Here is a 27,974-nt window from a genome sequence, read left to right on the forward strand (position 1 = left end):
AATTTGGAGTGCCTGGATCCGATTACCAGACATTTTTAGCACCCTGAAAAATATAGCAATGGCTTTACTCACAATTTTTCCCTCTACGTACTTTTGTGAAACCTTATTCTCAGCGTTAAATAATATCAAAACCAACAAAAGAAACAGATTGACAGATGAAGTTAGTAGCTCTTGCTTGGGCTTGAAGTGTACAAAATACCAACCTTTAATTGAAGATTTAGCCAATGAAATTCAGCAACAAAAAAGTCACTAATAGGCAGATTAGTTAAAGAATTCCCCCTCCCCCTCACTTATCTTAGTTCATGGCACCCCACACAAGTTAAATAATATCAAGACCAACAAAAGAAACCGACTGACAGATGAACAAAGAAGTCACTAAGTAGGTAAGTTAAATAATTAGTTTTTGGTTTATTAAATACAGTTTTATATTACAATTATACATTTTTGTTATTTAAACTATAAATATCGCGAAATTATGGTTTTTTTCTCGAAGTGACACACCACCCGAGTTATGCTCGGTTTTTTGGCGAATTTTGACACACCAAGCTCAAAAGGTTGCCCATCACTGATATAGTGGGTAATTAACATACATCTTTTTGCAATGAGGAACCCTCCCTTTTAGATTATGCAGTCATTCACGCCTGTAAATTCCTCCTTCCTTTTTTTTTCCATTTTGTCCTTTTAGTGACATTCTGTTTACAATAAATTATATTTTAAAGGCCACTGAGTAAGGTTGTGTGTAGATTTCTACATACGTACAGTATGTGAGATTCTCTACTACGAAAAAGAACATTTCTTCATATCCCAGCTTCATTTTTGGTCATGAATATTTTTGAAACCTTTCTTATTTCATCTCTCTTACCCCTTCCTTTCATAATCATTCCCTATGCACAATCTCCAGTGCCTGTGCTGGTAGCATTCATCAGTATTGTAACTTATTAGGATCAGAAAAGTGATAAAAATCCTCACTATAACTTGGAATTTGGATGTGAGAAAGTAGGACTGCCATTTTATTTTAAGTTAAAGAAATTCAACAAGCATATTTCAGAAGACCTTTAGAGATGACTTAGAGGGGCATAATCAAACGCGAACGACCATCTCCATGGGCATCTATCTCCCTATTAGATTGTAAGCTCTTTGAGCAGGGACTGTCTTTCTTCTATGTTTGTGCAGCGCTGCGTACGCCTTGTAGCACTATAGAAATACTAAATAGTAGTAGTAGTAGTAAGAACGGGTACATGAAGGGGCGGGACAGACCATATTTTCGAAAAAGATGGGCGTCCATCTTTTTTTCCGATAATACGGTTTGTGCTGGACAAATGCATCGGATTTGTGCGGATTTGAGCTGGGCGGTTTCTTTTTTCAGCGATAATGGAAACCGAAGGTGCCCAGCTCAAAAACGAACAAATCCAAGGCATTTGGTCATGGGAGGGGCCAGGATTCGTAGTGCACTGGTCCCCTCACATGCCAAGACACCAACCGGGCACCCTAGGGGGCACTTGTAACAATTTTTTAAAAAATTAAAATACCTCCCAAGTCCATAGCTCCCTTCCCTTCGGTGCTGAGCCCCCCCAAATCCCCCCCAAAACCCACTGCCCACAACTCTACACCATTACCATAGCACTTACGGCTGAAGGGGGGCACCTAGATGTGGGTACAGTGGGTTTTGGGGGCAGTTTGGAGCGCTCCCATTTACCACCACAAGTGTAGCAGGTTGTGGGGATGGGCCTGGGTCCACCTGCCTGAAGTCTACTGCACCCACTAACAACTGCTCCAGGGACCTGCATACTGCTGTGATGGAGCTGGGTATAGCATTTGAGGCTGGCATAGAGGCTGGCAAAAAAAGTTGTTAAAGTTGTTTTTTTGGGTGGGAGGGGGTTAGTGACCACTGGGGGAGTCAGGGGTGGTCATCTAGTCATTGAGGACACTTTTGGGGGACTTGTTCGTGAAAAAAAAGGGTCCCAAAAAAGTGACCTAAATTCTCACTAAAAACGCCCATTTTTTTTTGATTATCGGCCAAAGGCGCCCATCTCTCCTCGGCCGTTAAACATGCCCCAGTCCCGCCTTCACCACGCCTCTGACACACCCCCATCAACTTTGTCCATTACCGCGACAGATTGCAGTTGGAGGCACCCAAAATCGGCTTTCGATTATACCGATTTGGGCGCCCACAGGAGAAAGGCGCCCATCTCCCAATTTGGGTCAGAATATTGGTGCCTTTCTCTTTTGAAAATTAGCTGGTTAGTAAATTAGAATAATCTAAGATCAATAATTACAAGATTATGGGGTCCTTTTACTACGTCATGGTAAAAAGTGGCCTGCTGTAGTATGTCTTTTAGGTGCGCACTGGGCGGCTGGGAAAAAGGGTGTTTTTTAATGGGCCAGGAAATGGGCATGCGCTAAAATTAAAACTAACACATGCCTATTTACGGCCTGAGCCCTTACCGCCACCCATTAACCTAGCGGTTCACACGCTACCTGCGTGGTAACCATGCAGCAAGCGCCAACTGCTCATTACCACCGGGAACGCCCCCGGTGGTAAAAAAGAGAAAATTATTTTTCTACTGCGGGATTCGGCGCACACCAAACTCAGAATTACCGCCGGGCACATGAACTAGCTTGGCAGTAGTGCCGATCTGGCATGCACTACCTGCACATTAGCCCTCCAGCGCCTTAGTAAAAGGGCCCCTACATGATTTCTATCTAATTTTCCAGATATATCCTATTGCTCTTTCTGTGTTGCAAATACAAAGAGGTGACCGAGAGTTCAATACATAAGCTTCAAATCGATAGACTGCTGTCATAAAGAAAAACTCTGTATATGTGTAGCACATCAGAAGCAGTACAAAGTTAACCTTGACAAAGCAACTCAGCTTACTTTTTAATGAAATTTTCAAAGGATCAATATAAATACAATTATAGATGGTCAAAGAAATATGATCCTTGTATGGCTTACATTTCATGCTTCATCTAATCTTTACATCATGCCTTGATCTACAGTGGCTTAACAGAACAGCAACTAAAATTGAATTCGGTTCAGGTTCAGTATCTAATTTATCTTCACATCTTGACTGACTGAGAAAAAGTTGGGAAAGAAATGTTAAAATAAGTGTTACAATTTATTGTGGAAGCTCCTATTTATTTTTGAAATTAGAGGATACATGCCTTTTGTCCTTATATAAGTGTATGCTAAATATACCATAGATCTCAAGGCAGTGTACCTTTTGAGACTGCAACTGAATATGGGCATGAAGATGGAGATGGCTATGAATTGTTCCAGTTGATTATTATTTATTATTTGTTGCATTTGTATCCCACATTTTCCCACCTATTTGCAGGCTCAATGTGGCTTACATTATTCCGTAATGGCGATCGCCATTTCCGGAATGAGAAATACAGGAGGTATTGCATTAAAGTTCATAAGTGACAGAGTAGATTAAGCAGTCAAGTGTAGAGAATTCATATTCGGAATGAGAAATAGAGGGGCATAATCGAACGTCGCCTGCGAAATAGATCGCCGGCGATCTATTTTGGCAGCGGCACAACAGCTGGCCGGAACCGTATTATCGAAAAAAATGGCCGACCATCTTTTTTTTCGATAATATGGTTTAACCCGGCCAAATGCCAAAGTTTGCCGGGTTTGAGATGGCCGGTTTTGTTATTCAGCGGTAATGGAAAAAAATGCCGGCCATCTCAAACCTGGCGAAATCCAAGGCATTTGGTCGTGGGAGGAGCCAGCATTTTTAGTGCACTGGTCCCCCTCACTTGCCAGGGCACCCTAGGGGGCACTTCTAAAAATGTTTAAAAAATACAAAAAAAGCTCCCAGGTGCATAGCTCCCTTACCTTTTTTTGTTGTTGTTGTTACATTTGTACCCCGCGCTTTCCCACTCATGGCAGGCTCAATGCGGCTTACATGGGGCAATGGAGGGTTAAGTGACTTGCCCAGAGTTACAAAGCTGGCATGTCTTTCCATGAATAATGAAGCTTGAAAGGTTAAACATAAGTTATATTATTAATTTTGCATAGTAGGGAGGTGTTTTGTGTGCATCTGCATGTTTTGCATCTCATTATGATTTAGCTTGCATTATGCTACCAAAATGAGGGTTGACAGTAAATAACACAAGATTTTACCATTAACTGTATTTATTTATTTGGATTTTGCTGACACCTTTTTCAGTAGTAGCTCAAGGTGAGTTACAGTCAGGTACATTGGATATTTCTCTGTCCCAGGAGGGCTCACAATCTAAGTTTGTACCTGAGGCAATGGAGGGTTAAGTGACTTGCCCAAGACCACAAGGAGCAGCAGTGGGATTTGAACTGGCCAACTCTGGATTCCAAGACTGGTGCTCTAACCACTAGGCCACTCCTCCACATGCTATTTGTCCAAAAATATTGTGTCATTCCTTTCATGCACATTACCAAGTAATTAAATTTGATAATACTGTTACTATAATCTCTCTTAGGATTCAGATAGATCAACGCAGCAAAGTCAGCAACTCAATGCAATCTACTGTTATTAGAAACCGTGCTTTATATGTGATCCTGCCTCTCATTGGCACCAGCTCTGTGGGTGTCTGAGTACCCCCAATATTTTCAGAGCTGCCAAGTTATCTATTCCAGGAGGAAGACTTTTTGGCTGATCCTGAATTTCTGCCAACCTCATCATGGTGCATTATAAAGCCTGCAACACTGGTTTCAATGGATAGAATCATGGACTACAAATGCTACACTGCTTTGGGATCTAAGTTTAAAATCAGGACTGGCCAAAACTATCCCTCCTGGAATGGGTAACTTGGGCCGCAAGCTCCATGGTGCAAAACTACAAGAAAACACAGGAGGAAGGGTTTCTATACCTAACTACTGCTCCCGCCTCCCCCTGCAGCCTGTTGGCTGGCGTCTATCCAATAGACTGTAGAGGGAAGAGGGAGTTGCTGTAGCCTAACAGCTGCCAATGGGGAAGAAAAGTGCTGCAGACAGACACTTATTGACAAAACAATTTAGAAATTAAAGGATTTACTGGCAGGGACTCTGGGAGAGACAAATTGTGGAAAAGGCAGAGACAGGCTGGGTGATGGAGACAAGGACTGATAGTGGAGCTGCAGGAGAAGAGTAGATGCATGTTGTGAGGGTGAAAGGAACCTCAGGGAGAGCATGGTCTGTCTGGGAGAAGATTGCTAGCAGAAGGAGACATGGTCTGGGACAGAGATTTTCAAACTTTTTCATCTCATGGCACACTTACATGGTGCTAAAATTGTCAAGGCACACCTCCACAAATGGTTCAGCATTTTACCTTCTACCCCCCCCCCCTCCCCACACCCACCCAAAACATGATCCAACATTTCCCTTCTTCCCCCTCCCCACCTGCACCCCCACACATTGCCCAGCATTTTACCTTCTCCCTCTCCCCCTCCCTCTCCCCACAAATAGTCCAGCATTTACCTTCTTTTCCCCGCACTCCCCCCCCATCCTCACAAATAGTTCAGTATCTCTCCTTCCTGTTCCCTCTCCAGCCAGCGATCAGGCATCTTTCTTGTCTCTCTTGACTCCCCCCACCCCCACCCATGTACCTTCTTGTCTCTAGCGATCAGCAGCAACGAGTAGCGATTCAGATAGCCTGTTCATGCCAGGCTCGGAACCTTCTCTCTGATGTAACTTCCTACTTACGTGAAAGCAGAAAGTTCTATTAGAGAGGGCTCCAGAGTTCATGCAAGCAGGCTGTATGAATTGCTGCTTGCTGGCACCGATCGCTAGAGACAAGGAAACTTTTAAAAGATATACTCTGCTCCGGCACAAATTAAGCTGGCCCTACTAATAAATGACCCTCAACTTCTGTGGCACACCTGCGGACCAGCCAATGTGCCAAGGCACACTAGTTGAAAAATGCTGGTCTGGGAGAGAGGAGGAAGAGTAGGCATGGTGACAAGCTGCATACAAAAGAGGAGCTGAAAGAGATAGAGAGTAGCTGTGTGGGACTGTAAAAAGAGCAGTTGAGGGAAAGGGGAGGGTCATGGTGGAGAGAAGAACAGACATGAAGGTGAGAAGTGCCAGGAGGAAGTAAGACTAGAAGAAAGTGAGATAAGAAACTCTGTACAGAGAAACCATGGGGAGACAAATATAGATGGAGGAAAAAGAAATTATGATGACATGGGAGGAAGATTAGAAGAGAATTCTTAAAAGAAAGAACCTGAAGGCAGAAAGAAAACTAAGAACAAGTAGAGACAGAGGACTGAAGTTAAACTACAAACACAAAGAAAAATTGTTTATTTATAGTAAAGATTTCTGTGCTAGCTGAGCTGGATCCAGGGTAGGCAATACCTGTATTTTGCCTGTAGTCACCAGAATTAATATGCTATTTTACTGGAAGGACATGGGGGAGGAGCAAGGGATTGTGCCAATATTTGATGCCATGGTCTGAAAAATATCTTTAAAATTGCTTCTCTTTGGCATCTCTGAAATGAAGAGACCTCTGACTGAGTTTCAGATTGAAAGGGGAATAGAATAACACCATCTCTTTTTTTTTTCTTCTTCACAAAAATAGAACAGTTACATCTTATGGGAGACAGTGGTGTTGGACTGAGCTCAATATAATGTATCTGCCAAAGAAACAGAATGGCAGCAACAGGAAGAGGTTACAGGAGAGATAGGTGGAGTTTGGAAGGGGGTAAAGGGTACACTGCCCTCCGACTGTACAGTATATGTTTCTTGGTTTGGATTCCCTCTTGGCTCAGCTACTAAGCCCTGGCTTCCCATTCTCACTCCTAGCACAGCTGTGCTACAGTCTAGCTTTTGGGGTTTGTGACCTGTGTGGCTGTGCAGGGCACTATGAATGAGGAGGTACTGCTATAGTGCTGTGCAAGGATGCCAGCTGGGAAAAATTTTCCCAGCCCAAAACCATCCGTAAACCCGCCCAAAAACTGCCCGCAGCCAACCCCCGTCTCCCGCGTCACCGAACCCCGCCCCACGTCACCTAACCCCGCCTTCTGCGTCACTAACCCCGCCTCCTGCATCACTAGCCCCGCCCCCGACATCGCCCCTGACGTCAACCCTGTCCCTGAAAGGCTTCTATTGGACCAAATTGGACCAATAGAAGCCCCGGCAGCGGGAAAACCGGCCAATCGGCGGCCGCAAAAACCCACCCAATCTCGCACCGCGGCCGCTCGAAAACCTGCCCAAATCCCCGCAACCCACGCGATTACAAAATTCCCCGCAGCCGTTTCCGAAAAGCCGCCCAATTGGGCGGCTTAACCGCAACTCTGGCAAGTTTGGTGCTGTGTCATCCCCTTATCCTTCCACATCATGTGGGCCAGAGAAAGAGAGAAGGGGGGAGATAATGGTGCTGGGAAAATAATAAAGAAGAAAAAGGGGCTGTTTCGTAAAAGGAGAGAGAAAGAGGGATGCTGTGCTGGAGTCATCACTAATAAAGGAGAGAGCATTGTGCCAAAGCTGTTACCACCAAATGAGGTGCCAGTTTCCATTTTTCCAGAAGGCGTTAGAGTCGGTGCTAACTTAGCTCCTCAAGCCAACCACTTACTCTGTGAACGCTAGAGCTTTGCAGGTGGGCTGGCATACAGTGGGTTGATACGAATGTATGCTTTTTGGTTCACTGATTTCCTGCTCAGCATGTGATCTTTGGAGTTTTCAGTCTGAGGTCAGGAAGTACCATTTGGAAATGTGGCTCTGAGGGCTGTGGAACAACTGATTGCTGAGCTTCCAAGGTTTGTGCATTTCGGGTGGTGGAGCAGCTCACAGGACCTTTCTGGATGTGGATCTGCTATCGTTTTCCAGTCTGTGAGTTCCAGATGTGAATGGGGTCTGTGGCTCTGGGAAGGGGGAGTAGGAATATAATCCTTGCCAGAAAGGTTAGGAATAAAAATATGAAATGTGAGATGAATCTGCTTAGGATGTATGAGAGATTGGTGAGCCTAGCCTGCAGGGGAGGGGCACTGACCAAGGTGGAGTGATAGGGAACCTAATGGGGGGGGGGGGGAAATAGAGGGCAAAGCAGGTCAGGTCAGTGGCGTAGCCAAGGGTGAGCCTGGGTGGGCCCAGGCTCACCCACTTTGGGCTCAGGCCCACCCAGTAGCAGCACACCTGTGTCTGGCAGGGATTCCCAAGCCCCACCAGCTGAAAACTCCCAACAACTGCCCCTCCTGCATACCCTGTAAATAGCAGATGGCATGCAGGTGAGACAAGGAGAGACCAAATCACCTGTGGGACAGGGAGGGGTTCTTCTGCCCACCCATCTTGGGTCCAGGCCCACTCAAAGTTGGGTGTCTGGCTACGCCCCTGGGTCAGGTCAGGAGGAAGTAGGGGAAAAATATAGAGAATGGGGGAATGCAGAAGGTACGGGAAGGTAATTTGCACCCTACCCCAAAATAACAGTCAAACTATGCATTAGGAGAAAGAAGTGAGGGGAAAATAGAATAAGCAGATGAGTACAGGAAGAAGACATTAAGGCGGGGACAGACTGAGAAAGAAGTGGGGATAATCTAAGAGAAGATAAAATGTATGGTGTACAAGTTAGATATGGAAGAGGGATTTTTGAGGATTGGCTGGGAGGGAGAGAATATAGGTTGTGTCAGGATGGCCTGGAAGGCATAGCTTGAGTGTGGCTTGGATGGGGTGAGAGTAGGATGGCAAACTGTAGTGATGAGTTGGGTTTGAGGAGGAAGAGAGACTGGTGGGACTTGCCATGCTACCCCTAGCATTTCATTTACCCATAAGTCCTTCCCGTGTGTGCACCATCTGTGCTCTTCATTTAAAGACGGCCTGGTCAGTTGTGTTCACAACCCAAAGTGCTTTAATTTGCTGTATATGGATTTGGTCATTTGTGCCAAGTAGAGCACCCCCAATCATTTTGAAAAATTGGCTCCTATGCTCCCTGTTCCTTACTCCAACTCATGATTCTCCACATAACCCCATCCAAAATGTTCTTGGCCTTAAATAAATGAATTTGAAAAAAACATTTTTTGAGAAACTGAGGTGAATAGGAGTTTTTTTTCTTTTATCAGCATAAGCAGAACTCCAGAAATCTTCATGGAAAATATAATAAGCAGTGGATTTGATTTAACTAAATTGTCATGTAGATTGTATACCTAGTGGAACATTCAGTGAGTCATGTTTTCACTTTGGGCCAGCGTTAAGTCTTAGTCAAAAGCCTCAGTATTATTTATGAAAACATTTGGTTACCCAATTTATTTTGTATATGTTTGAACCATGAGGGAAATTTAAAGCTTGGCCATTATACTTATTTGCTTATACTTTTCAAATTGTATAAGCAAATTAATTTAGAAGGCTAAGAAGCATGGAAGATTTTATTTTAAATGCTACAGCAGCAGAATCATTTTATGGAGAATAGAAGCCCTATAGTAAGATGCTTTACTAAAGCACAGTGCGTTTATGCACTCATCATACATCAGGTGCAAAACATAGTGGTCCTTTTACAAAGCTGCAGTAAAGAGGGTCCTGCAGTAGCGGCATGGGCACCTTTTGCTGCGCAAGGAGCCCGTTTTACCACAGCACATAAAAAGGCCAAAAAAATGGCATGGCCATGTGGTAAGATTTCACTTACTGCATGGCCATGCGGGAGGGGGAGCACTTAATGCCACCCATTGAGGTAGCGTTAAGGGCTCCTGCATTAACCCAGCGGTAACCGGGTAGCGTGCGGTGCTGTCTGATTACCACTGGGTTAGCGCCGCGCTGGAAAATATTTATTTTCCATAGCTAAGCCAATGGTGTGCGCCATGGCTAGAACTGCCACCTGCACCTGCGTTTGGCCAGCGGTAGTCCAGATTAGCATGCATGTTGGGTTTACCACCGCTCTGTAAAAGGGCCTCTTAATGCATGTAAGTGAAAAACCTGTGCGGTAAAAAGAAGGGATGTGTCTACCAGGGCAGACAATTGCAGTTATAGAATACTAGTGCAACTCCACATTTGTGCGCCTAACTTTAGGCACAAACAGCTGCACCGGCCAGTGACTGACTTAAATGCTTACGCCTAACTGTAGATAGGCACGTAACTGTTATACATGGAAGTGCTAGGCATGCCCCTGACCTCCCTATGCTTCTCCTGGGTCCACACCCCCTTGCATTTATGCAATATGCATTTTGCATACGCAATGTGCAGAATCCTAACTAATTAGTGCCAGTTACCACCATTTACCACCAATTATAACCAATAACTGGTTGTTAGTGCCAATTAGCAGCTAATTATCATGTTAAGTTATGAACACCTACCAAATGTGATCCACTTCCCTTGATCCAAAACCCTCTCCCCACAAATCAGACCCCCCTAATTCCAACACCCTTGATCTAGACCCCCATCCAGATATACACACTCCCAATCTAGGACCCCCCCCCCCCCCCATATCAGCCCCATACCCTTCTGAAAGCCCCGCTCCTGATCTCACCCATCCCAACCCCCATAAACCCCCAGGGACTCACCAAGGGCCATCCCTTTGGGTTTAGTGGATCAGCAGTGCAGAATGACACAGGGATGGGACAGGGACAGAGTCTGAGGGGACGGGGTGGGAACGGGGACAGGGACAAAGTTTGTCATAAGTACATAAGTATTGCCATACTGGGACAGACTGAAGGTCCATCAAGCCCAGCATCCTGTTTCCAACAGTGGCCAATCCAGGTTACAAGTACCTGGCAAGATCCCACAACAGCAGAATACATTTTATGCTGCTTATCCTAGAAATAAGCAGTGGATTTTTCCCAATTTAATAATGGCTTATGGACTTTTCTTTTAGGAAGCTATCCAACCTTTTTTAAATCCTGCAAAGCTAACTGCTTTTACTACAACAAATTCCAGAGTTTAATTACATGCTGAGTGAAGAAATATTTTCTACAATTCATTTTAAATGTACTACTTTGTAGCTTCATTGCGTGCCCCCTAGTCCTAGTATTTTTGGAAAGAGTAAGCAAGTGATTCACATCTACCTGTTCCACTCCACTCCATGTCATTCTCTACTTTGAAGGCTGTTAATGAATTGGACAGTTATTTATGTTCAAGTGATGCAGGCAATGATGTTTTAATTTTTTGGAAAAGAAGCAAAAGTGCTAGCCACAACTGGCAAAATTTCCATATGGTATTCTGTACATTCTTGCTACCAGCACATCTTCTGAGAAGACATTTTATGTTGCTGGAAGGACTGTGGAAGACAGGAGAGCTAGACTGAATCCTGAGATTGTTGATGACTTATTATTCATCCACAGATTAAAAATCATAACATTCCTTCATAGGGCATATTTCTCCCCCCACTAGGACATACAAAATGGGTTGTATTTTGTACCCCTGGACATTTTAACAGGGTGGAATAGGGTTCCTTGGGGTACTAGAAGTCAGCTATTGTTGGGGTTGGAAGGGTAGAGGGTGATGGTAGTGGGGGAGAGTTATTATAGGTGCTCGTTATAATTATTTTCTATTTGTGATTTATAAACAGCTGCACAGCACATTGTTCCTTTTTATACTTTAATAAAAAGATTTAAATATAAAATCATATGCATTCGAGGCTTTTTCAGATGAGGCAGAGCTCGCGGGGCCGGGGCTGGGATGGAGACAGAGCCTGCGGGGACGGGGTGGGGATGGGAACAAAACCTGTGGGGACAGGACGGGGACGGAGACAGAACCTGTGGGAATGGGGTCGGGACGGATTGGGGATGGGGACAAAGTGTCATTCTCTAATCAGCAGTCCCCCTCCGCTCCCACAAAGTTGGTTCTGGGTGCAAAATATCACCAACTAAGATCTAGAGGTGCTCTTGCAGTTGTACCTGAAAGCGTCAGCATTCCATGTAAGAGCTTTCAGAAGGGGACAGAGAATCAGCCACTGCAGTGCCCTCATTCCCTTTAGTGACAGTATGGCTGGACCTACCGCCTCATCTTGAGGTGGTAATAAATGTAGCAGTGCTATTGTGTTCAGTGTTCAGTACTGGTCTCCGTATCTCAAAAAAGATATAGTAGAATTGGAAAAGGTACAGCGAAGGGCGACGAAAATGATAGTGGGGATGGGACGACTTTCCTATGAAGAGAGGCTGAGAAGGCTAGGGCTTTTCAGCTTGGAGAAGAGACGGCTGAGGGGAGATATGATAGAAGTGTATAAAATAATGAGTGGAATGGATCGGGTGGATGTGAAGCGACTGTTCACGCTATCCAAAAATACTAGGACTAGAGGGCATGAGTTGAAGCTACAGTGTGGTAAATTTAAAACGAATCGGAGAAAATTTTTCTTCACCCAACGTGTAATTAGACTCTGGAATTCATTGCCGGAGAACGTGGTACGGGCGGTTAGCTTGACGGAGTTTAAAAAGGGGTTAGATAGATTCCTAAAGGACAAGTCCATAGACCGCTATTAAATGGACTTGGAAAAATTCCGCATTTTTAGGTATAACTTGTCTGGAATGTTTTTACGTTTGGGGAGCGTGCCAGGTGCCCTTGACCTGGATTGGCCACTGTCGGTGACAGGATGCTGGGCTAGATGGACCTTTGGTCTTTCCCAGTATGGCACTACTTATGTACTTATTGGCATTTGTAACACCTACCCCCGATTCTATATATCGCTCCTAGATTTCCATGTGGAAATCCAAGCGCATTCCATAATAGTGTGCATCACTTAATTGGTTAACAAGCCAATCAGTGCTGTTAATTGGAAGTTAACAAGCAATTAGGAGCACTAATGGGCATTAATTAGAACATATGCGCAGAACTCGCTAAACGTATTCTATAACATGCGTTGTCAAAAAAGGGGCATGGCTATGGGCGGGTCATGGGCGATCCAACAATTTACTTGCAGTATTATAGAATATACAGAATCCGGGGGATAATGTAGAAAATAGAGGGTCTATGCTCTTCCATATACACCAGTCAAAAGGAAGGGACATCCCGCAAATTTTTCTGAGAAGATCTCAGGGGACGTGTTGGCTAGTAAAAAATGTAATGCAGAGCATGACATGGGGGAAACACATTTATTTAAAACTTTAAAAACTAACAGCAAGATCTTAAATTCAGTACGCCATGGAAAGCCAGTAACTGCAAAACCTTACCGCACTTTATAGGCCTCATAGTTTGGAGAAGGAAAATAGCAAACATACGTGATTTTTTAGTTTGACAAGTCCATGCGTTATTTTCTCTCTCTTGACTGTTGCATGAAAAAGCTAATGCAACCTGCAAGGCTGCTTTTTATGAGCACGTTATACCAATTTTCCAAACAAATTGCTTTTGCTGTTTTAGTGCCTTCTAAATACCATAAGGTTTGTTTCTAACCTCAGATCTACAGGAAGTACATATGCTAGGAGCACAGAAAAATTGTATTAACTGCAGTTTTAAAGATTAAGCAAGAAAATAAACTAATAATATTTGCAGCTTCTGCATAAAATGTACATAATTTGACAGAATGTCAGATTGATAGATAAGTATATCTAGAACACATCAAGAAGAGCTATCACTTTTGAGAGTATTTCAAAGTAAATTGCTTTTACAAAATTAAAGGACACACTTTCCTTGAGCCTGAAGGAAAAGTAGCTGTCCCAGTTTTCTTGAATTATCCTTGGATAAATGGATGTTGCTGCATTATTTATATATTATAATCTGCTTCTGGGTAAAAACTTGGGATGCACTTCTCAAAGAATCACATTCAGACAGAAATCCAGACCAAGCATCAAGCACAGTCAACTGGAGACAGGAAGGAATTGTAGAAAATGATCGTTTAGAAGTGCTAAAATTGCAAAATTTTCTTGCATGTCTTAATCTTAGGTTAAGGTGCCATCAAACCAGTTCATAAAGATCATACAAAAAGGCCTCATGACTCAGTTCAAAGCACTGTTGTACAGCAGATCTGTGTTCTAATCTGCTGTCCAAAGAGGTTGTGCGTCTGGGTGTAACGCAAGGTCTTGCGTTGAAGTCCAGGGAGGAAGGTTTGGCAGCTCCTGGCAGCATACTGCAATGCTGAGAGATCATCTTCAGGAAAATAGCTCTCTGAATCAAAGGGCTGGGAGGAGGGGGGGTTCTTGCACCAGATGGGCATGCTGTCTAGGGAAGTGACTGCATAAAGAGTAAATATCAAAGGATAAGCTCATCTGAGGGTGATATAGCTACTAGGCTGGAAGGGTCCAGGGGGAATTTTGCTACAGGGCCATAGGGTTCTTGCAATTTGGTTGGGAATCCTGTGTTGCATGCTATTACCAAATGAATATGAGCAGAAAAGAACATGACATTTCATGCTTTGCCATTTGCCAGTAATAATACGCATTCTTTGAAAAAAAAGTGTGCACTATGTGGAAAGGGGACACACTCGTTTTAGATAGTGGAAGCACCATGCATGCGCAAACTATTGCGCAGGTGAAGTCTTGCGCACATATGGGTGTACAATAGAGGTCAGTTTACTCATCAGGCTTCACCTACCTATGCACTAAGAGCTGGAATGCACTCCCTAAAGCCTTGAGGAGCCTAGATACTTACCTGATCTTCTGTAAACGACTCAAGGCCCACTTCTTCAAGAAATCCTTCCACGAAGCTCCACTGTGAATTAGCTATGAATCGTCATCACTCTTACTCAGCAACATCCCCTCCATCCCCTGCCTGGTCACAACCCTGCATTAGCTTCCGCTAATAGATCCACTTCCCCACCCTGCCGCCCTTCCCCTGTCCTTCATATTTCCTCCTGACTCACCTCTCCCTCTATCCCTCTTCAAGCCATTTCGATTCTATGTAATTCAGATCCCCTATCTTATTGTATTTCTTAGTTCAATGTAAGACAGATTGAAACAATACTAATTGGAAAATGTGGGATAGAAATGCTGTAAATAAATAAATAAACAAACTTGCACCCTACCAGGAAAAGAGTGTGCCTCTTTCTGAAATAGAGTGGAGGAGTAGCCTAGTGGTTAATGCAGTGGACTTTGATCCTGGGGAACTGAGTTTGATTCCCACTGCAGCTCCTTGTGACTCTGGGCAAATCACTTAACCCTCCATTGCCCCTGGTACAAAATAAGTACCTGAATATATGTAAACCACTTTGAATGTAGTTGCAAAAGCCTCAGAAAGGCAGTATATCAAGTCCCATTTCCCTTTCCCTTTCCACCTAGTGAATACTATTTCCAAAGTGTGCACTATTATCGGCCAATGACAAAAAGCCAAACAAAATAAAAATGACAGGAAGTGACACAAAACAAAAATATTCTGCCTGCCCATCCCTAGAGTCCAGTTGGATGTTTTGCAATTGAGCTGAAGGATTGTGAATCCTTAGGTGTTTGTGTGTGGGAGGCCTTAGTGCACTGTGGCCTCATGACCTAAATGTTAGATTAGCAAATAACTAACATTTAATTGGTAAAAGACTGTGGTAAAGTTGGCTCCTGATGCTGCTATGCTAGGATATAGCATAGAAATTACTAATGAGGTTATCACTGTGCTGCTTACATGAGTCGTGAGTGCAATTATAATGTGCTCATGCATGTGAGAAATACTGCTGATTTTTCCCATGTTTCTGGCTTAGCAAATGCCTCATTTCTTAATGCACATGCTAAAGTTGTGGCTTTAGCATGTTAAATTTAGGGCTCCTTTTACAGAGCTGCACTAGTGATTTCAGCACAGCAAATACGATGAAGCCCATAGGAACTGAATGGGCTTTGTCACATTTGCCGTGCCAGAATTGCTAGCGCAGCTTTGTAAAAGGAACCCTTAATACAGTATTATAATATAGGCCCCTATCTATGTTAGCCACAATTTTACAGGAACAAAAGAAGTAGAAACTCCAAACCTCACGAGTGTGTGTGAAACCAACAGCCTGTCAAGCCTTTCGACTGTATATAGGGCACTCCCTTCTTGCCTCTCTGGGGGGAGCTGAACAGAAGAGACTGAAAAAAAAAGCAAGCCCTTCTGGCAAAGGAAAATCACTTTAGAGTTTAGTTTTTCTCTTTTATAATAATGCTAAAATTTATTAGAGTAAATAAATAGTTACCACAACATTTCTTTTATCCCAGTATTACAGAAAATTGAATTCTTATTTATATCAGTCCAAATTTCAGTATATGGAAAATACAATCTACAATTTCTGTACTATATTGATAACTATAAGATAATGGAGGAAAAGACTTCAGAAACTCGGTAACAGCTGACCATGCTTTTAACAAGACAGCTGACCGCTCTGCTCTGTGTGGCTAAATTTATGCTCACGCTGGCGAGAATCCTCATTAGTCTAAGAAACCTCTAAAACACTCGCAATGGTTATTTTTTCATATACATGCTGTGCAGAAAAAGTACTCTAAAAGTACTTAGCTGTGGTTTGTGCTGGAGTAATTACAAATGTCCACACCCAACAGCGAGCTCCTGTTTCGCTCTGCGCTTCTTAAGGAGCTGGACCGTACATCTCTTCACAGCACCTTCCAGAAACCAACAGCTAGAGAAATTGCTAGCCCTAAGTAGATATTGTATGTTTAAATAGTATACGGGCAAGTACCAAAAGAATTGTTTATTACAACAGAAGTATATGGAAAATAAAATCTCTCTCTCTCTCTCTCTCTCTCTCTCTCTCTCTCTCTCTCTCTCTCTCTCTCTCTCTCTCTCTCTCTCTCTCTCTCTCTCTCTCTCTCTCTCTCATCTCTCCTCTCTCGTCCTCTCTCGTCCGCTCTCTCTCCTCTCTCCATCATCTCTCTCTCTCTTTCTTTTGGAAGCTGTCAGATTCTGACTTAGTATAAGATGTGCTTAGGCAGAATACTGAAGCTTAATTTTGTCCAATCACTTAATGCCTTATATTTTCTCTATTACTTATCTGGTATTCTTCAACTCTGACCTCTAAGTTCACCTTCATATAATTCTGTTTCTTTGGTATGTTTCTCAAATATTCATCATTTGTCATTTGTAACCTCCTTCCCTCAAATACTTATCACTCATACTTGTCCTTCACTGAAAATGTCTCTGTGTTATGTTCAGAGTCTGTTTGAAACAAACAGACACTTGTTAAAATTTATGGCCCATTACTAGGGCTAAGCAAGCCTGTCTATGGTCTGTGAGAAGACCTAGAAGACATAAGCTAGCTAGTTGCCCTACTAGATCATAGATAAGGGAATAAGTTATATATACAAAGCTGACTGATATAGAAAACTAGACAGCTTTATACACGACCTTTGGCTTACAGTGCTTTGGAAGCAATAAAGACTTCATTATTTGGACTAGCTTTGGCTTCCTCTTTTTATGTTTCCTCACCTATGGCTTTCAGAGCCACAATTTTACAACAGGGTTCCCCATGAGACAGACTCTGTTCCAGTCAAAACACATTCAATACATTTATTCATAAACACTGGGCCTCATAGGCAAAGGATTTATGCTCCTAACTTTGAGAGTTTATGCTCCTAAATTGACCACTTTTGAATATTGGGAGCTAACAATCAATTATTGGCATTAATTGGCAACAAATTTGGATTTACGCATACATCTTGCTAAGCACTAGTCTATAAAGATGCACACGCAAATCTTTTAGCACGCAACTGAAAAGGGGGCATGGCCATGGGAGGGATAGGGGCAGGTCAGGGGTGTTCACTAAATATGCACACACTATTATAGAATTTGGGGGATCAGCACCTAATTTAGGCGCAGGGGTCTATACCACGGTTCAGTTGGTATAAATTAAGGCTATACTGAATATTCATATTCGATTCAATTCGTCCCTGAATAGTGCCCTGAATACATTATGCATATTCAGCCAAATGGTGATTTAAAACAAATAGGAGGAAATATTTTTTTCACTCAACAAATAATTAAGCTCTGGAACTCTTTGCCAGAGGATGTGGTAACAGTGGTTAGCCTAGCTGGGTTAAAAAAAGGTTTGGACAAATTCCTGGAGAAAAAGTCCATAGTCTGCTATTGAGACAGACATGGAAAGCAACTGCTTGCCTGTGATTTGTAGTATGGTGTGTCACCACAATTTGGGTTTCTACCAGGTATTTGTGACCTGGTTTGGCCACTGTTTGGAAAACAGGATACTGGGCTAGATGGACCACTGGTCTGACCCAGTATGGCTACTCTTATGTTCTAAATTCGAATATGAATCACCTGGGGCTATACTGTGCTAAATCCTTCTGAAATAAACACTAGATCTCTGATTTCACGTTGCTTCTTTTATTATTTATGTTAAAGCTCAGTGCCTATTATTCATATTTGGCAATATTAATTTTATAAAAATTCCGGCAGCGCCGGAAATGTCACACACTGAGGGCAGAACTATCGCCAGCAGCCACATTGAGACAGCAGTAATCTGGCTTGCAGGTTTTAGTAAAAGGGTCCCTTTTTACATTGCAGTTATTTTGTGGTCGTAGATTTCGATTTTCCACTAGAACATAGTTCAGCAGGATATATTTTCACTTGCTAATATAATCCTTTCCTGTATTTCAGCCTACAAAGAAAAGATGAAAGAGCTGTCCATGCTGTCCCTGATCTGTTCCTGTTTTTACCCTGAACCTCGCAACCTAAATATCTATACTTATGATGGTGAGTATAAATGGAAATGATCCTATTTATTAAATATACTGCAATAGACTGGCAAGGGCTGTAAACACTTCTGTACAATGGGCTGAAATTGCTATGCAGGCAAATAGAAAACAAAATATTTTACTCTCTTGGCCTCAACTGTTAAGTATTCAGTACCGGAAATGCAACAATTGACTTGCTGTTTCATGCTATTTGCTTGTATCGATCGATTACCTGTTGCTTATGCTAACAAGTAGTCTTAATGGCACACTGAAATCTCACAAACATAAGAAGCTGTGGATGGTAAAATCAGCTGCTCAAAACCAATCACAGTCCCTGTTATGAAAGGAGACATACATTGCAGGACTTCTGCAGGGTGTGCTTCTCACTCCTATGTTTTAAGAAAAGGCAAAGGACATTTTTGAATAAGGTTCAGGTTCCTTTAAAGGTAGGTTTCACAGGCTGCAAAATGTCAAAATAATTGCCATCTTCTATAGGTATTTTGATAAATTTTATGACTTAGTTGAGCAAAAAAATTACATGTAAAAAGGGTAAAGGAATTTTAGATTTAGCTCACATCTTTCAGAGTAATTCAAAGTGAGTTACATTCTATTACAGGATATTATTAGGATAACATTTTCAAATAATGAGGGTTAGCTTTAGTTTAGAGTGCTTTGTTAGAGAAATAATCCAATTGCATTTAGTGAGTTGGAGAATACTATCCAGCTTATAATCGAAAGAGAAAAATGCCTATATTTCGACCCAAATCGGGAGATGGGCGTTTTTCTCGCAAAGGCGCCCAAATCGGTATAATCGAAAGCCGATTTGGGGCGTTTCCAACTGCACTCCGTCGCAGAAACGAATAAAGTTGATGGGGGCGTGTCGGAGGCGGGACTGGGGCGTGGTTATCAGCCAAGGAGAGATGGGCGTCTGTAGCTGATAATCGAAAAAAAAGTGTTTTTACCGCGATTTTGGGTCACTTTTTGGACCCTTTTTTTCACGAACAAGTCCCAAAAAAGTGCCCCAACTGCCCAGATGACCACTGGAGGGAATCGGAGATGACCTCCCCGGACTCCCCCAGTGGTCACTAACCCCCTCCCACCCAAAAAAACCCCACTTTAAAAACTTTTTTCCCAGCCTCAAATGCCGTACCCACCTCCATGAAAGCAGAATGTGTTCGATCCTCTCACAGCCTTTCCCTGGGTCAGATGTGGCTCTCGGGTGCACTACAGGATCACATCAGCATTGCATTGTGGTGGGTGTAGGGTATTGGGCTCCGTGATTTCATTAGCTTGTGTTACAGTCTCACGATGTTGGTAGTTGGTAGGCTCTTCTCCCATGGTGCTTTTCCCCCTGCCAACTGGGTCAGAGTGTGCCCTATTGTGTTTCCTGTTGTAGTCCATGCGGTAGTAGCCATTTTTGTAAGCCAGTTTTAGTTCCCTTTCCTGTGTTAGCCACATTAGACAACTTAGTTCTTATCTTGAATGTGGCTGAAAGAGGGCATTGTACAGCATTCTGCCAGCTCTGACCTACTGCTAATCTCAGTACCAGGGAGACTCGTTGCCAGTGGGACACAACCTCTGCAGTTAACTGTGAGTAAACGTGCTTATTCCAATAAAGGACGTTTTTGGAGAGATTAGTCTTCAGGTGTCAACTGGTGTGCCAATGTTATACAGCAGCAACAAGTTCTAGAGGCCTGCGTGTATGCAGGTCCCTGGAGCACTTTTAGTGGGTACCGCAGTGCACTTCAGGCAGGTGGACCCAGGCCCATCCCCCCCTCCCACCTGCAACACTTGTGCTGGTAAATGGGAGGCCTCCAAAACCCACTGTACCCACATGTAGGTGCCCCCTTCACCCCTAAGAGCTATGGTAGTGTTGTACATTTGTGGGTAGTGGGTTTTGGGGGAGGGGGGTTGGGAGCTCAGCACCTGTGGTAAGGGAGCTATGCATGTGAGAGCTTTTTCTAAAGTCTACCGCACTGACCTAGGGTGCCCAGTTGGTGTCCTGGCATATCAGGGGGGCCAGTGTACTACCAATCCTGGCCCCTCCCACGACCAAATGGCTCGGATTAGGACGTTTTTGAGCTGGGCGTTTTTAGTTTCCATTAGCGCTAAAAAAACAAACGCCCAGCTCAAAACGTCCATTTATTCGAAAATACAGTTCGGCCCGCCCCTTCACGGACCCGTTCTCGGAGATAAACGCCCATGGAGATAGGTGTTCGCGTTCGATTATGCCCCTCCACGGGTCCTGTTTACTAAGGTGCACTAGCGTTTTTAGCTTGTGCTAAAAATTAGCGCACGCTAACCGTGTAGACACCCATAGGAATATTATGGGCATCTACACGGTTAGCACGTGCTAATGCTTAGCGAACGCTAAAAACACTAACGTGCCTCTAGCACGGCTTAGTAAACAGGGCCCTATGTGTTTGTATAAAAATGTTAACAATACATGCTGTGCTATTTTCATGCTGTAGCCTAAAAGCAATGGAATACCAGCATTCATATGGAATAAATTGTTTTGTTTATGATAATTTTGGTACTTTTCCAGCCATTGTGCATTATGGTGTATTAAGTGGTATAAATTTACATCTCTCTACTACATAATTTTTCTCCTGTTGCATCTAAAATCTCCATTAAGTGCTCTGGCAATTTGCTCTGTTCTGTTTTGATTATCTCCTAGCTCACTTTTGCCTTTAAGCATTTATGTAACCTTAGGTTAGAGGGATTTTTAAAAGTAAAAATACAAATAAAATCTAAGTGGGTGGAAGAAACTGGTTTTTAAATGCTGTTTTTGTCCCTTAAAGAAGGAATTTTTAATCTTTCTTAGAAACATCATATGTAATTGCATCCTTTCATGTGCCCTGTCAGATTCCTCTTATTCCCAGAGCATTTGATGTGCTTCTCATCCCTTTGCTATAGAAATTATTAAGAATCTTTGTACTATTACAGTTTGACTCACTGACTAAAGCATTAAAGGACAGCTTTTCACTCTAATACTCATGCAAAGGAGCAAGTCTCACTACTGCACTTTTAGACATTACTACTTCTATGACCCCTGACGCAAATTCTTAAAAAAATTAAAATTTATCATAGTAACATAGTAGATGACGGCAGAAAAAGACCTGCACTGTCCATCCAGTCTGCCCAACAAGATAACTCATATGTGCTACTTTTTGTGTATACCCTACTTTGATTTGTACCTCTGCTCTTCAGGGCACAGACCGTATAAGTCTGCCCAGCACTATCCCCGCCTCCCAACCACCAGCCCCGCCTCCCACCACCGGCTCTGGCACAGACCGTATAAATCTGCCCAGTACTATCCCTGCCTCCCACCACCAGCTCTGGCACAGACCGTATAAGTCTGCCCAGCACTATCCCCGCCTCCCAACCACCAGTCCCGCTTCCCACCACCGGCTCTGGCACAGACCGTATAAGTCTGCCGAGCACTATCCCCGCCTCTCAACCACCAGCCCCGCCTCCCTATCTTGACTAAGCTCCTGATTGCTGCTGGAGAATCATCTCCTCAGCAACAATGCTCCTTAAGGGCTGCTTCTGCAGTTGCTAGCACTCCAAGTATCCTTCTAGTCAAGGTGGCTCCATGTGGGCTGTCTGACCAAGATGGATACCTCCAAATTTCTCTCTCTCTGCCTCTCCCGCAGTGCGCAAACACACACACTCATAGGTCTGTCTTTGCCTCCCCCCCCCCAGTACACACATGCAAACACTCACCCCCACCCCCACAGCTCTCTTTCTCTGCCTCCTTCCAGTGCGCATACACACACATACACACACACACACACCCATAGATCTTTCTGCCTTCCTCAGCACACACACACACATACCCATAGCTCTCTCTACCTGCCCCCAGTGCACACATACACGTAGCAGCTAACTTTTCAGAATGACTGAGATTGTTAAACCCATCACAGATTATCCCTCTTTTGGCAAAGTGAAAACATTGCTCAATATTGAGGGTACTCCAGCACCTACAGAGCTGGCACTTATGCCCATGCACACACCCCCATAGCTCGCTCTCTCTCTCTCTCTCTCTCTCTCTCTCTCTCTCTCTCTCTCTCTCTCTCTCTCTCTCTCTCTCTCGTTGCCTGCCCCCAGCACACACATGCACACACCCACACTCACCCATAAATCTGTCAGTCACCACCCCATATACCCTCCTGTGGTATGCATTACCTCTCCCCTATAGCTGTCTTCCAATGATGACCTCCCCACCCCAACTGAATTCTCAGTACTGCTCTCCAGGTTTTTATCTTCTCCACCTGCACATACCCTTCCCTCTCTCTCCCCTGCCCCCCCCCCCCCCTAGTGTTCTGGCATAACCATCCCTCTCTGTCTGTGGGTCCAGCATCTCTCTCTTCCTCAGTTCCACCCCCCAACCCTTGATCCAGTCTCTGTCTCTTCACACCCCCAATCTGGTCTCTTTCTCCCTTCTTGTGCTTCCCTTCCTGGCAGGTCCAGCATATCTTTGTGTCCCTCCAGTCCACCCCCTCCCCAATCCAACACATCTCCATCTCCCTTCAGCCTCTTCCCTAAAATCAAGCACATCTCCCTCTGGCCCCCCAGGTCTAGTGCATCTCTCTCCAGCCCCCCTACACCCAGCACAGGGTCCAGAACATCTCCATCTCCCTCCAGTCTCCCCCCCCCCTCATGGATCTAACATACCTTTCTCCCCATCCTCCCCCTGAAGTCCAGCATCCCTCCCTCACCTCCACCAGCCCGAATCCATCAGCTTTATCTCACCCAACCTGCCTCCCCCCACACCCAAAACTTGCCTTGATCCACAGCATCAACAGCAGCAGCCATCAAGACACACTGGCCAGCAATGGGGCCTTCCCTCCACTGTGTCCCACCTTCTGTAAAGTAACTTCCTGCTTCCTCACAGGCGGGACCTGCAGAGGGAAGGCCCCAATGTCAGTCAGAGCAGTGTGTCTTGATGGCTGCCACTGCCAACGTTCCGAATCGAAGCAAGTTTTGGAGAGAGGCAGGGGGTGAAAGAAAGCTGCTGAATTCGGGAGGTTGGAGGTGGGGAGATAGAGGGAGATGGCAGCTGGATCCAGCAGGTGAGAGAGAAGTACTGCGGGCAGGGACAAAAATCTAGGTGCCAGGACTGATTTTTTGTAGGTGCCATGGTGACCTGGTGCCTGGGCTTTGTCAAGCCCTGCCTTAGGGAACTATTTTTCTTTTTTTTTTTTCTTTTTGTTTATGTTTCGCTCTGTGCAGCCTAGCATCCTTCTGGCTTTGGCCACTGCCTGTCATATTGTTTTACCACCTTCAGGTCCTCAGACCATCACCCCAAAGTCTCTTTCCTTGTCCGTGCACATCAGCCTTTAGCCTCCTATCACATATAGCTCCTTTGGATTTCTGCACCCCCAAAGGCATCACTCTACGGTTCTTCAAATTACAGCATAACAAGGCAGTTCTATAACAGGTCACCTAGTGGGAACCTATTCTTTTTTTTTTAATTTTCTTTATTAGGCTTTTAACAAACATAACTTCTCATTTATGAATGATAATACACAATTTAGAAATCATATAACCAAAATATGCTTCCTTACTGCTAGTTTTAAACATTCTACCGACCACAAGTTGGGAACCTATTCTATAAAAGAACATACATGCCTACTTTCCTTTATAGAATACAAGCCTAACTGGGTATATACGCAAATAAATGTTAGGCGCGAACGCTTATGCCATCGTGGAGACGCACATCTAATTTACAGTATTCTGGAAATTATACATATAAGTAGGAGTCCCATCCTTGCTCTGCCTATGTGCCCCCCTTGCAAATATGCCCTACGTAAGTTAAGCTCATATTTTCAGGATAACACTTTGGCAGAATTTTGGCATATATGCACATAGGTGCACACATATGCACATAAATGCCATTATTCTAAACAATTATATGAGTAATATGTGCTTAACTATTAGCACCTATGTTACAGAGTTGTGCCCTAAACTGACAAGTATTAGCACATACTTCTAATTTATATAGTAGGTAACCAAAGTCAGCACAAAGCTCTTATAGCCACACCTCTTTCCTCATCGGTCCTTTTTATCTTATTTCTTTTAAATATTCAAGTATTCTTTCAAATATTCTTCTATAAATGACTTCTCTCAATCCGTGTGAAATGTAAACTTGAAAAAGTACTTACTTACCGTTTAAATGCCAGCAGTCTTTCATTAGACAGATCATACATTCAATATGCAGCTCCAAAATCATTCCATTCAGACAAAGATGTATTTATGACTCCAACTTCAATTCTGACACAGTACTTAAGGTTTCCCATTCACTGCATCAGGGATACATTCTTTTTTTCCATATATTTCCTGACACATCTACACATGGCGATGTGATTTAGATGTGCTGGGAAGTATATGGAAAAGACGAATATATCCCTGAAGCAGCAAATGCGAAACATAAGTACGATGTCGGAGTTGAAGTTGGAGTCATAAATACACCTTTGTCGGAATGGAATGATTTTTGAGCTGCATATTGAATGTATGATTTGTCTAATGAAAGACTGCTGGCATTTAAAAGATAAGTATCTTTTTTCACATGGATTGAGAGAAGTCAATTTATAGAAGAATACTTGAAAGAATACTTGAATATTTAAAAGAAATAAGATAAAAAGGACCGATGAGGAAAGAGGTGTGGCTATACGAGCTTTGTGCTGACTTTGGTTACCTACTATGTTTTGGTCCACAAAAACATTTTTAGGTTTGAGAATTATTTAATTATTTTATTTCTTCCCAAGGGACATTTTTCGAAGTCTGGTTCAATCAATGGTGCTAAGTCACCTAGACTACTGCAACGCACTTTATGCTGGATGTAAAGAACAAATCATCAAGAAGCTTCAAACAGCTCAAAACACTGCAGCCAGACTCATATTCGATAAAACAAAGTGCCTTATCCCTAAGAGAAAAACTACATTGGCTTCCAGTTAAAGAACGTATTACATTCAAAGTTTGTACCCTTGTTCACAAAATCATTTACGGAGAGGCCCCGGTCTACATGTCAGACCTCATAGACTTACCACCCAGGAACACCAAAAGATCAGCACGCACATTCCTGCATCTCCATTTCCCCAGCTGCAAAGGACTAAAATACAAATTAACACATGCATCCAACTTTTCATACATAAGCAAGCAGCTATGGAATGCACTACCATTTGGTGTGAAAAAAATTCCTGACTTAACCAACTTTCAGAAATCACTGAAGACCTTCCTCTTCATCAAAGCATACCGCAACGATCCATCATATAAACCCTAATGCAATACCACTTTTTCTCTGGTCCTGAATTATGACCTCTTCATACTTGTTTAATTTTACTATGTTATTCATGTTCTTTATGTATCACCACTTGTATCTTTAACTCTGGATTGGCGCTAGCCATGACGGAACAATGTAAGCCACATTGAGCCTGCAAATAGGTGGGAAAATGTGGGATACAAATGCAGCAAATAAATAAATAAATGTATAATTCATTTCCTGAGCTCTCAACCTTTAATAGAATATATTACCACACTATTATTCCAATTAATATAGGCCACTTCTCATGTTTTGTACACCCTCCAGTAAGATATGCAACAGGAAAATTTAGATAGCCTGAAAATCTAACTGACTCTGGTACCATCAGTATAGGTTAGGAAAGCCCTGTGTTAATGTCTTTATGATGTCATTGACCACTATGTAGCAGCTGACTGTGATATCAACCACATCTGATCAGATATTGGCAGCTGGATTATAATAAGTCTATTAATTGAACCTTGACTTTGTGTAGTGGCTTGTAGATGAAAATTAAGGAATCTACACATATAATCAAATTAATAATTTATTTGTTATATAATTAATTTTATTTTGCTTCTTAGGAAAACATTACATTAATCATTTTCAAATTTCCATTCCTCAGATATGGAAGTTAAACAAATTAACAAACGGGCTTCAGGCCAGGCCTTTGAACTCATTTTAAAGCCACCATCTCCTGTGTCAGAAGCACCACGGATTCTAGCTTCTCCAAAGAAGAAAGATGTTTCCTTGGAGGAGATCCAGAAGAAACTGGAAGCTGCAGAAGAAAGGAGAAAGGTAATATAGATGATCTTGTGGTGGCAAAAAAGGTAGAAAAGGTGATGGTGAAAGCTAGAAGGATGCTTGGGTGCATAGGGAGAGGAATGGCCTGTAGGAAAAAGGAGGTGACCATGCTCCTGTATAAGACTCTGGTGAGACCTCATTTAGAATATTGTGTACAATTCTGGAGACACCTTCAAAAAGATATAAACAGGATAGAGTTGATCCAGAGGGTGGCTACTAAAAAGGTCAGTGGTCTTCCTCATAAAGAGTATGAGGACAGACTTAAAGATCTCAATATGTATACTTTGGAAGAAAGGCGGGAGGGGGGGATATGATAGAGGCATTTAAATACCTAAGCAACATAAATACACAGGAGATGAGTCTCTTTCAGTTGAAAGGAAGCTCTGGAATGAGGGGGCATAGGATGAAGGTAAAAGGGAATAGACTCAGAAGTAACCTGAGGAAATACTTCTTCATGGAAAGGGTGGTGAATTTGTGGAACGGCCTCCCGGTGGAAGTGGTGGAGACGAAAACAGCATCTGAATTCAAGAGAGCTTGGGACAAGTACATAGGATCTCTAAGGGAGTGATAGGGAGAGTAAATGGCATGGATGGGCAGACAGGATAGGCCATATGGTCTTTATCTGCCTACATTTTTCTTTCTTTCTATGTTTTGTATAATGCATATAAGACAACTTTAATTTTTTTTTCTACCCTACTGTCCTATAACTGTGTGCCTATACTTAGGTGCCCAGAGGCTGTCTATATGGTGCCTATTCTATAAAGGAAGTAGGCATCTACTATAAAATATTAGCATAACTGGGTATATATGTGCATTTGAACTTAGACATGAGCATAGAGCTGGCATAAGTATGTGCACCTGTGTTCCAGAGATACACGCATAACTTAGAGGGTCTTTTACAAAGGCACGCTAGTGGTTTTAGTACGTGTTGATTAGCTGTGCTAAACGCTAGAGACGCCCATAGAAATATATGGTTGTCTCTAACATTTAGCGCGTGCTTATTTTCAGTGAGCGCCTTTATAAAAGGACCCCCTTACAGTATTCTATAAGTTATGGGCCAGATTTTATATAAGGCACCTAAAAAATTCATGCGGTAAACATTTCCACTTAAGCATATTCTATAAGTGGTGCGTAGATTTAGGTGCGGTATACAGAATACGCTTAGTTGATAGCCCAGTACCTAAAACTATGCGCCTTCATTTACACCAACAAAAATGTGGCGTAAACTCCTGCATATAGATTTACGCACACTGGGCCATATTCTAGAACTATGCACGTAAATTTTGGAATGCCCATGAAATGTACAAAGCCACACCCATAGCTACGCCCCTTTTGAACTGCGCGCATTAGAATTTAGGTGCAGTTTATTACAGAGTTTAGCGAATTGTGCTTGTAAATTCTAATTATT

The 27,974-nt window shown here is 43.1% G+C and overlaps 1 protein-coding gene across 4 annotated transcripts in view; it reads left to right on the top strand.

Annotated features, from left to right (window-relative positions):
- STMN2 (stathmin 2) overlaps positions 1–27,974 on the top strand; it is a 300,139-nt gene that overhangs the window by 218,558 nt on the left and 53,607 nt on the right. For all 4 annotated transcript variants that reach the window (XM_030215819.1, XM_030215837.1, XM_030215829.1 and 1 more), the window contains 2 exons: positions 18,386–18,481; positions 26,388–26,560. In XM_030215819.1, the coding sequence (XP_030071679.1) occupies positions 18,386–18,481; positions 26,388–26,560 (269 nt within the window). The remainder of the gene's footprint in view (positions 1–18,385; positions 18,482–26,387; positions 26,561–27,974) is intronic.

Source organism: Microcaecilia unicolor, chromosome 1, assembly GCF_901765095.1.
Source record: "Microcaecilia unicolor chromosome 1, aMicUni1.1, whole genome shotgun sequence".
Classification (NCBI taxonomy): domain Eukaryota; kingdom Metazoa; phylum Chordata; class Amphibia; order Gymnophiona; family Siphonopidae; genus Microcaecilia; species Microcaecilia unicolor.